The 11,318-nt window shown below is 40.9% G+C and overlaps 1 protein-coding gene across 1 annotated transcript in view; it reads left to right on the top strand.

The window, feature by feature from the left end:
• Window positions 1-577: 577 nt before the first annotated feature.
• LOC112246722 (alpha-N-acetylgalactosaminide alpha-2,6-sialyltransferase 5-like) overlaps window positions 578-11,318 on the top strand; it is a 35,723-nt gene continuing 24,982 nt past the window's right edge. The window contains exons 1-2 of the mRNA XM_024415226.2: window positions 578-755; window positions 1,544-1,723. Coding sequence (XP_024270994.1) covers window positions 741-755; window positions 1,544-1,723 — 195 coding nt within the window. The 5' untranslated portion in view covers window positions 578-740. The remainder of the gene's footprint in view (window positions 756-1,543; window positions 1,724-11,318) is intronic.

Here is an 11,318-nt window from a genome sequence, read left to right on the forward strand (position 1 = left end):
GCCCATGGTGCTCTCCCACTACCTTATGCCTTATGGTTACATAATGAAATAAATAAGAATAAGAATAGCTAGTGTAAAGTACAGTATATTGTACCTATTATGAAATAGTATCCCACAATCTGGTTATTAGGCTATGATATAAAATGAAAAGGAATTAAATAAATATGATTCTACATATTTCCATAGCCTATACATTACATACCCTACACCCATTCAATTTCATTATTCATCCTTCTTTAAAACCACTTAATTAACTGTAATTAATAGCACATAAACTCTTTGTTAATACTGACATTTTTATTTTACCTTTATTTTAGCAGGGAGTCCCATTGAGAGCAATGTCTATTTTATAAGGGAGCACTGCATACACAATTTCCAAATACAACATCATACAAATATATACGATTTCAAACACACTCAAGAGAAACAATCACATTCCTCAGTAAAGAGGTCCCCAATCAATAATTTGAACTTTATGAAATTGTGCCATACTTAACCCTGCGTTCATTATGACCACGCGGAGGTACCTACAGAGCGCTCTGCATTCTGCGAGAGGGAAGAGAACTGATGTACTGTATCAGCGCTAATCCGCTACATTGAGGCATGCGCTCGTTTCACTGGTAGAAAGTCAGGTATTATTTGGCGCAATAGTGGATGGGCTGCAACGTTTTCAGCAACGTGGATGCTCGGGCATCTAAACCGTGATGTAAAGTGGACAATTTACGGAAGACATCCACAAAATGAAGACACTAGTGGTATGTTTTTTTTTTTAACTCTTGGAAAGAGCGAAGTTAAGGGGAAAATAGACATCTAGCCTACTTCTACAGTATCGTGCTGCGAGTCTTGTCTACTGTACTCTCCTGTTTAAACATGTTCCTCTCTCTCTATAACAATGGGTTGGATGATGGATTTAAAGATTAGAATTGAAAGAGTTCCAGAGCGTACAGCTGTCATTGTTTTTAAATCATAGAGCGCATCTGTTGTTTTGAGTAGGCCTAGTGGATGAGATGAGAAAAATGAAATGTAATCACAGAAAGAAGATATATGCTATTATTTGTCATCGCACAATCATTTTTCTAAGCTGTTAACAGAGTTTAAAATGTCTCATTTGTCATTATATTGTACAATAGAAATGCTATAAATAAGTCACTAAAGCGGCAATATGTAGCTTTTTGGGGACCCGACAAAATGAACATGGAAATATGAGATGGACCTGTCATTCTCTTTCAAAGCTAGTCTAAGAAGTGGTAGAGTGGTTCTGTGTGCACTATTTATATGCATCCCGTTCTTAAATTGAGTTATTTTTCGGTTTTGTTTAGGGCTAACAGCTTCAAACAGCTGAAAATACAATATTTTTGGTTATTGAAAATATATTTCACAGCTGTTTAGATGGTACAATGAATCTCTACACTATACATTGACTTGTTTTGTTACATAAACTGAAATTAGGCGAACTAATAGTATACTGCTTTTTTCATCTTCTTACAAACCGGTTGAGTACCTCATGATATAGCCTGTTTGACCAATTCCCTCCATATTATAGTGCCATGGGGTTATCGGCATTATCGTTATTACCATGGGTACCATTCTTATGGTTGTGTACAACAACAGCTTCACCGACACGTCAGAGTTTCACTCAGAGAAGCCCGGGAAGGCGCAGCCTAAACCACCAAGAGCCCTATCATCAACTCTAGAGGGCTACACTGAACTCATCAATCAACAGGTAAGCAGTAGGCTACACTGGACTCATCAATCAACAGGTAAGCAGTAGGCTACACTGGACTCATCAATCAACAGGTAGTCTACACTGACTATTCGTGCTGGGTGAAATGGCCAAAATATCATATCACTATATATATATATTTTTTAAATTACGGTATTGTGGTATTTGACAGCATTTTATGTTTTTGATAATAATAATAATAATAATAATTATAATAATAAAAGTTCTAAATATTCTTTATGAGTAGTGACCCTAGAGTGGAAATTCTAAGTGATTTCAATAGGTCTTTCTCCATTCTGAATGTTTTATATTGTTCAATCCAACTTCAAACAAAAAACACATTCAGCATCTCAATACATTTCTGCATTTCCTGCACTTGTGTTATCATTTCCACACTGTACCCCACAGAGATGCATAATATGGGCAAAACAATCTAGGCTTAGTTAACTGGTGAACTATTGGAATCATGGAAAAAGAATGTTTAATCTAATTCTATAGTTGGAATATAGTGGGCAGCACCTTAAATACAATGTTTGACATGACAACGAATGAATAAACCAGGAAGGAATTATTGACAGTGTCGGAGCTAAAGTGTTGGTCAGTGTTTCCAGGGAAACCTAATTAGACGTTATATTACATGTTTTCTTACCTCGTGTAGCTAGTTAACACAATCATGCGTCGACTACTCCTCTCGAAAAACATGCTTATCTAGGCCTCCACCAGCACTGGTACCAGGCTGTATTAGCTAGATAAATTTGCTCTGACTTAGTACATTTAGCAAGCTAACACTTTATTCTAGACAGAACTTGCTAAGAAAAGACAAACAAGCAGACAGTAGTTTTCAGACAGTAAGATACACAAACTAATATTGTCATTATCCAGCAGGAGGAGAGGGAGAAAGAAGACTCAAGTAACAAACGAAGTAAACCATAAAAACGTCCATTACATACGCCTGATTTGCATATCACATTTAACAAAACAAACATTGAAATACTGTTATACAAGGTAAAGTAAAAACCCAAACAGGTTCCTGCATCAATAGCGGTCCATAATAAAATAAGGTATACTGCCCAGCCCTACTGACTATAATAATGTGGTTTTCTGTAGAAAGAATGTATGGACAACCAATGCTGTCAACAGACAAAGGTTGTTGCATGTATAATTTACTTCAAAGGCTTTGTAGCCTAGATATTTTCGGTATTCAGTAAATCCTATCTTCCAAAGCACTGTTTACGACATGATCACTAGACTTTTCAATTCCCTGATGCCCTTCGTTGCCACACACACCTTCATACAGTCTGTTTAAGGTTCAATCATTTGGTATTGGTATTTTGGTATTATATTAGGATTCCGATTAGCTGTTGCAATAGCAGCATCTACTCTTCCTGGGGTTCACACAAAACATGAAACATGAATACAGAACATAAATAGACAAGAACAGCTCAAGAACTGAACTACATACATTTAAAACAAACTAAGGTGAGGGCTAATCGATTCCGTGTCTTTTGAGTACAGTTGTAATCTGTGGCCTTACCCGATATGTTGGGCATCAGGCACCTGAGAGGCACATTGATTGCTCTAGTGATGTTGTGCATTTGTAATTCATGCTGCTCCTCCTGATATGTATTCAGTTGTCGTTCAGGTAATACTGGCAGGTCAACTCACATGAATATGAATAGCCCAGGTACTGTAGGCTACACTTGAAATGGCATATTGCTAAAGCTTTGGGGATTTCCCTTGAGCCAGACTGACTGGGTATAGGCCTTTGATAATGGTAACCATTTGCAGTATGTTTGAGTTCCATTTCCAAAGCAGTCAATTAGGATGATTGGTAGTCAGATTAATTTGATTAATTTGTCTTGAAAGCAATGCCATTATAACAGTTTGTAGATTATACAGGGTTTGGTTTATGGGCAGTTTATGGGCAGTCAGTGTACTTTGCTGTATTAAGATCATAGTGTACTTTAGGTCTATCTGTCCAATAGACTATGTGTCCTTTCTTCAACTATTTTCCGTTTTGATGTACAGGTGGAGTATCTTAATTTGGTTAATGTGTTGTCGCTGAGAATTTTTCTGCACTGCAGGAAATTCAAATGAGCCTTGTGATTTACATAAAGTCACTGAAAAGCTGCAGTTCTCTTTCTCTCTCGCTTAAACGCTAAAGCACAAGAGAGAATAACTGTCCTATTACTGTAGATCCTACTTTGACATTCAAATGTACAAAAATGTATTTGAAATGCAGCCGTACACATCAACAACCATTGTTTTACATAACTTTATAACACAAAATAGATATTGATCTCCATTACGACATACAAGTGTACACCTAAACTATAGCCTATCACAACTAATTTCACATTAGAATAATTACTTTTTTACAATCAAAAACGAAACTGGTCAAATTAAGATCCTACATCTGTACTGTGCACTGTTTTGACCATCAGAATATATTTCAGCTATGTACTTTTTCTTCATTTCAGATGTGAATTACTTACTTTTAGTAGTTGTTATTTGAATTGGGAAACAGATGCATGACAGAACTGAATATATTGTTTTCTTTCTTTATGATAAGTACTTGAGTGTAGTCTAGACAATGTTGTCTCCTATATTACTGCAGTGGTCTCTTCGAGCTTGGCCGTATAGGTCTCGACAGGGATGCCCCATCTTAAAATTCTCTCTGTAGTTTGATACGCTTTCTCCAAATTCATAATTTATGCGTGTGCCTGACATAAAATATTTAATGAGAAAACGTATTTTAAGGAGAAGCATCCTGTGCGTAAAGCTTCAAAAGCTTCCCAAGTAGTCTCATACAAGAGCTAACCTAACCTGTATATCATATAGAGTAGCTTTATTCGTATACTAGCCTACTTTCATTTCTCATACTCACAGAACTATGGTGGATAACACTGTGTTGACCTGAAAGTGGATCAAAAGGCTCATGATGTGTTTTGGTAACCGTTCCCTGTAGGAGAAAGCTATTCCTCCTTTAACTTCAGGCTGTGTAACAATCAAGCTGTGTATCGTTCCAAAATATCAAATGAAGCCATTGATAGTGCCTTTCATAACGCTGTCGGATTAAGATGGCATCTGCCCTTTGAACAGACATACACACACACCAGCAGACAGACACACACACACACACACACACACACACACACACACACACACACACACACACACACATATACACACACACACACACACACGACAGACAAACACACCCCACACAGTTCTCCACACACACACACACACACACACACACACACACACACACACACATTCTAGATAACATCACACACACACACACACACACACACACACACACACACACACACACACACACACACACACACACACACACACACACACACACATACACACACATACACACACACATATACACACACACACACACACACACACACACACACACACACACACAAACACACACACACACATGCACACACACATATAACATATGTACACACACACACACACACACACACACACACACACACACACACACACACACACACACACACACACACACACACACACACATACACACACACACACATACACAAACACAAACACACACACACACATACACACACACACATATACACACACACACACACACACAGAGCAGTAATGAGGAGCAAAAAACAGACACATTTATGAAATTGCCACTCCTATTTGCTATAACTTCAATTTAATCCTACTAGAAACTTTCAGGCCTGGAGGGAACGACAAACCCTACCAACCCCATTCCTCAACCCCAGTAAAAGTTCGCAGTTCATTTCAGAATGGGTGGCAAGGAATACATTTGTCCTAAATATTTCAAAAATTAAAAGCATTGTATTTGGTACAAATCATTCGCTAAACCCTAACCTCAACCAAATATCGTAATGAATAATGTGGAAATTGAGCAAGTTGAGGTGACTGAACTGCTTGGAGTAATCCTGGATTGTAAACATGGTCAAAACATATTGATACAACAATAGCTAATATTGGTCTGTCTATAATAAAGTGTTGTCTACTGTACCTTCTTAATAGCACTATCAACAAGGCAGGTCCTACATGCCCTAGTTTTGTCGCACCTGGACCACTGTTCAGTGGTGTGGTCAGGTGCCACAAAGAGGGACTTAGGAAAATTGCAATTGGCTCAGAACAGAGCAGCACGGCTGGCCCTTGGATGTACACAGAGAGCTAACATTAATAATATGCATGTTAATCTCTCCTGGCTCAAAGTGGAGAGATTGACTTCATCACTACTTGTATTTTACATGTTGAATGCACCGAGCCGTCTGTTTAAACGACTAGCATACAGCTCAGACACTAATGCATACCCCACAAGACATTCCACCAGAGGTCTCGTCACAGTCCCCAAGTCCAGAACAGACTATGGGAGGCGAACAATACTACATACAGTAGAGCCATGACTACATGGAACTCTATTCCGCATCAGGTAACTGATGCAAGCAGTAGAATCAGATTTAAAAAACAGATAAAAATACACATAATGGAACAACGGGGACTGTGAAGCAACACAAACATGCACACACACACATAATAACATCCGCACTATACACACACTTACACATGGATTTTGTGTTATAGATATGTGGTAGTGGATGAGGGGCCTGAGGGCACACACTTAGTGTGTTGTGAAATCTGATATGAATATATTGTAATGTTTTTACAATTGTATAACTGCCTTAATTTTTCCGGACCCCAGGAAGAGTAGCTGCTGCCTTGGGGATCCATAGTAAATACAAATACAAGTACACCACTCCAGCCGACGCTTGGCATTGCGCATGGTGATCTTAGACTTGTATGCGGCTGCTCGGCCATGGAAACCCATTTCATGAAGCTCCTGATGAACAGTTATTGTGCTGAAGTTGCTTCTAGAGGCAGTTTGGAACTCGGTAGTGAGTGTTGCAACCGAGTAAATAATTTATTTTGGTGCTCTGCGCTTCAGAACTCGACGGTCCAGTTCTGTGAGTTTGTGTTCTCTACCATTTTGTGGCCACTTCCTACCACTTTGAGCAGTTGTTTCTCCTAGACGTTTCCACTTCACAATAACAGCACTTACAGTTGACCGGGGCAGTTCTAGCAGGGCAGGAATTTGATGAAACTGACTTGTTGGAAAGGTGGCATCTTATGACGGTGCCACATTGAAAGTAACTGAGCTCTTCAGTGAGGCATTCTACTGACAATGTTTATCTATGGAGATTGCATGTCGGTGGGCTCGATTTTATAAATCTGTCAGCAATGGGTTTGGTTGAAATAGCCGAATCCACTAATTTGAAGGGGTGTCCATATACTTTTGTAAATACTGTATAGTGTTTCAGAATGCAGAAAAGATAGGTCTCCTCTGCCTGTCTCCCTGCTCCCTCAGGGTGTGAGTGATACAGGAGTAGTGAGCCACGACATGTGAAAGGACTCTGCGTCTCTCAGGTGGCTCCAGACAAGGAGAGGCTACAAAGGACAGGAGTTGAAAACAGGAAAAAATCAGGAGCTGTGTCTGGAGATGTTCTGTTCACGGTTGAATGGTTACAAGCTTCAGAGAGTTTTGGCTGCTATTGTACTGTACATGTGCAGCACAACTAAGTCCTCTTTTCTTCCAGCTTCCCAAACTTTTCCAGAAAATCAGAAGCAATTTAAAGTCCACTCCCAGCCAAGAGCTAGAATGTGATGATGAAATAATTGAGTAACTTGGACTAAACAGGATAGAAATAAGTTTTTACTTTGTTATATTTGGTCTAAATCCAAGAAAAGACAGCACAGTGAGTACATCTAGTTGTTGTTCTCATTCTCCCCATATCATGATATTGTGTCTGACACACATGTGGGATCTTCATTTGAGCCAGTTTACTACAGCAGGAAAAGAATCCTGCAGCAACAGGACATGTGAATTGTTATGTGGATAATTTTTTAGCAATATTTTTGTAGGGGTTGATACATTTTTCATAAGGAAAAATCAAGTCGGAAATTTCAACGTGAAAATTACAAACTTCAGGAGCCTTTTTTATACCTCAAATACCCTACAGGTTTTATATTTCCTGCATTGAAGGAAAGTTCTCCTGCAAAAGGGTGATCAAATTAAGATGCAACATTTGTATTCATTATGTATTGAAAAATCTTCCCTTTTGTTGTCCTCTGCCATCCTATTGACAGCTGGCAGTATGATGTATACTGTACTTCATCAATCGTGGACTGCCTTATCTCAGAGTCTGTTCTCCCCCTGTGGGGACTCTCAACTTTAGCTCTGTACTGTAGCTTCCATTAGATCCAGAAAATTATTATCTGGACTCAGAGCCTTTGAGCCTGGTATCAATCACTATCTGGACTCAGAGTCTTTGAGCCTGGCATCAATCACTCTCTGCACTCAGAGCCTTTGAGCCTGGTATAAATCTCCAGACCCACCCAGAGAAGGTTGGAATCGGCCTATGCTGCAGGGCTCCTTGATCACACACATACACACTCGTGTGGTGTACACAACCCCACAACTAACCCCAATACAGCCCCAGCTGCGTGAGAGATCTCTTTCAACCTGAGGACAGAGTTATACAGTATTTACTGAAGGAGTCTATTTATGACTCCTTAACTTATGTGCATACCTTCTTTCATTCTGGGTGGTGGATCTGTGAGCTTGGTGGTGGTGGTAGTAGTGGTAGTGGTGGTGGTGGTAGTAGTGGTGGTGGTGGTGGTGGTCGTAGTGGTAGTAGTGGTGGTGGCGGTAGTAGTGGTGGTGGTGGTGGTGGTGGTGGTGGTAGTAGTGGTAGTGGTGGTGGCGGTAGTAGTGGTGGTGGTGGTTTTGGTAGTAGTAGTGGTGGTGGTGGATCTGTGAGCTTGGTGGTGGTGGTGGTGGTGGTGATAGTAGTGGTGGTTAGTAGTGGTGGTGGTGGTGGTAGTAGTGGTGGTGGTGGTGGATCTGTAGTGGTGGTGGTGTGGATCTGTGAGCTAGGTGGTGGTGGTGGTGGTGGATCTGTGAGCTAGGTGGTGGTGGTGGTAGTGGTGATGGATCTGTGAGCCTGGTGGTGGTTGTGGATCTGTGAGCTAGGTGGTGGTGGTGGTGGTGGTAGTAGTAGTTGTGGTGGTGGTGGTAGTAGTGGTGGTGGTAGTAGTGGTAGTAGTAGTGGTGGCGGTAGTAGTGGTGGTGGTGGGGGTGGTGGCGGGGTGGTGGTGGTGGTGGTGGTGGTGGTGGATCTGTGAGCTAGGTGGTGGTGGTGGTTGTGGTTGTGATGGTAGTGGTGGTGGATCTGTGAGCTAGGTGGTGGTGGTGGTGGTTGTGGTTGTGGTTGTGGTTGTGGTTGTGGTTGTAGTGGTTGTGGTTGTGATGGTGTTGGATATGTGAGCTAGGTGGTGGTGGTGGTGGTTGTGGTTGTAGTGGTGGTGGTGGTGGTGGTGGTGGTGGTTGTGATGGTGTTGGATATGTGAGCTAGGTGGTGGTGGTGGTTGTGGTTGGTGGTGGTGGTGGTGTGGTTGTGGCTGTAGTGGTGGTGGTGGTGGTGTTTGTGGTTGTGATGGTGTTGGATATGTGAGCTAGGTGGTGGTTGTGGTTGTAGTGGTGGTGGTGGTGGTTGTGATGGTGTTGGATATGTGAGCTAGGTGGTGGTGGTGGTTGTGGTTGTGATGGTGTTGGATATGTGAGCTAGGTGGTGGTGGTGGTTGTGGTTGTAGTGGTGGTGGATATGTGAGCTAGGTGGTGGTGGTGATTGTGGTTGTAGTGGTGGTGGTGGTGGTGGTTGTGGTTGTAGTGGTGGTGGTGGTGGTTGTAGTTGTGATGGTGTTGGATATGTGAGCTCTAGCTTCTTCATGTCTGATCCTGGAGGCTGATAAAGGCCACACATATTTTGATATTTGTTTCAGTAGTCCATTGTTAACATAGTTCCAAAATGTTTTCATTTTGCGTCATATGATGCAAAATACATCATACGGGTATGATTTCTGTAGTTTGAAAGTTATATATCTTGAAAACTCAATTGATGATAAGCAAAACATTTTGGGACTATGTCAACAATGGACTAATGAAACAAATACCAAAAGATTGTTTTTGGGTTGAGTTTTCCTTTAATCATGATGAATAACAGGAGAGGTTATTCCTTTTTACCTCCTACGTACCACATACCACCCAGTTCCTGCCCCACTATCTGTGCTTTGGAGCTTTAGACAATGAATATGATGTGTTTCCTCTCTAACGCCCAGGAAGCTCCGATTCAAACTTCCAATAGACAGCTCTGCAAGTGTTATAATGTCAAAATATGTTCGTTACTCACCAAATACAGTATGGAGTTTCGATGAGCAACTATCTTCATTTACTCCCGTTTCTGCCGGTATGTACATCCAAAAAAGTTCTAAATACACATTTACAAGCTACCGAACAAAAATGCCTATTCAGCACCTCCAATGTATTGAGCTGTGTGTGGCAGTAATGAATGATTTACATTGGAGGTGCAGGAGTAGGCATCTTTTCAGTTACATTTTTATTTAAACCTTTTTTTGGATGTTCCAACTGGCCGTAACGGGAGTAAATGCAGATAGTTGCTCATCAAATCTCCATACAAAGGTTGGATCTTAACTTGATCACTCTTTTGTTGCAGAGAATTTTCCTGCTGCTTCAGGAAATTCAAATGAGCCCTGTGAATACCTGAAAATGAGCCGTTCTCTTTCTCTCCATCTCGGAGCAGTCGAGTCATTGGGATCAGTGCTAGCTATCAAAATCATTTTCTCTCTTGCTCGCTCAAATGCTAGACCTAGGTCCTATTACTGCAACATCCAAATATACAAAAATCCCCGACTCATGTCCGCTACATACAGTACAAGTCAAAAGTTCAGACACACCTACTCATTCAAGTTTTTAAACAAAATGTTTAAACTATTTTCTACATTGTACAATAATAGTGAAGACATCAAAACTATGAAATAGTACATATACAATCATGTAGTAACCAAAAAAGTGATAAACAAAAAATATATAGATTTTTTAATATTTTATATTCTTCAAAGTACCCACCCTTTGCCTTGATGGCAGCTTTGCACACTCTTGGAATTCTCTCAACCAGCTTCACCTGGAATGCTTTTCCAACAGTCTTGAAGGAGTCCCCACATATGCTGAGCACTTGTTGGCTACTTTTCCTTCACTCTGCAGTCCAAGTCATCCCAAACCATCTTAATTGGGTTGAGGTCGGATGATTGTGGAGGCCAGGTCATCTGATGCAGCACTCCATCACTCTCCTTCTTGGTCAAATAGCCCTTACACAGCCTGGAGGTGCATTTTGGGTCATTGTCCTGTTGAAAAAGAAATGATTGTCCCACTAAGTGCAAACCAGATCGGATGGCGTATCGCTGCAGAGTGCTGTGGTAGCCCCATTCTGGTTAAGTGTGCCTTGAATTCTAAATAAATCACAGACAGTGTCACCAACAAAGCACCCACATACCTCCTCCCCCATGCTTCACGCTGGGAACCACACATGCAGGGATCATATGTTCACCAACTCTGCATCTCACAAAGACACGGTAGTTGGAAACAAAAATCTCAAATTTGGACTCATCAGACTGGTCTCATGTCCATTGCTCGTGTTTCTTGGCC

Source organism: Oncorhynchus tshawytscha, linkage group LG06, assembly GCF_018296145.1.
Source record: "Oncorhynchus tshawytscha isolate Ot180627B linkage group LG06, Otsh_v2.0, whole genome shotgun sequence".
Taxonomy (NCBI): domain Eukaryota; kingdom Metazoa; phylum Chordata; class Actinopteri; order Salmoniformes; family Salmonidae; genus Oncorhynchus; species Oncorhynchus tshawytscha.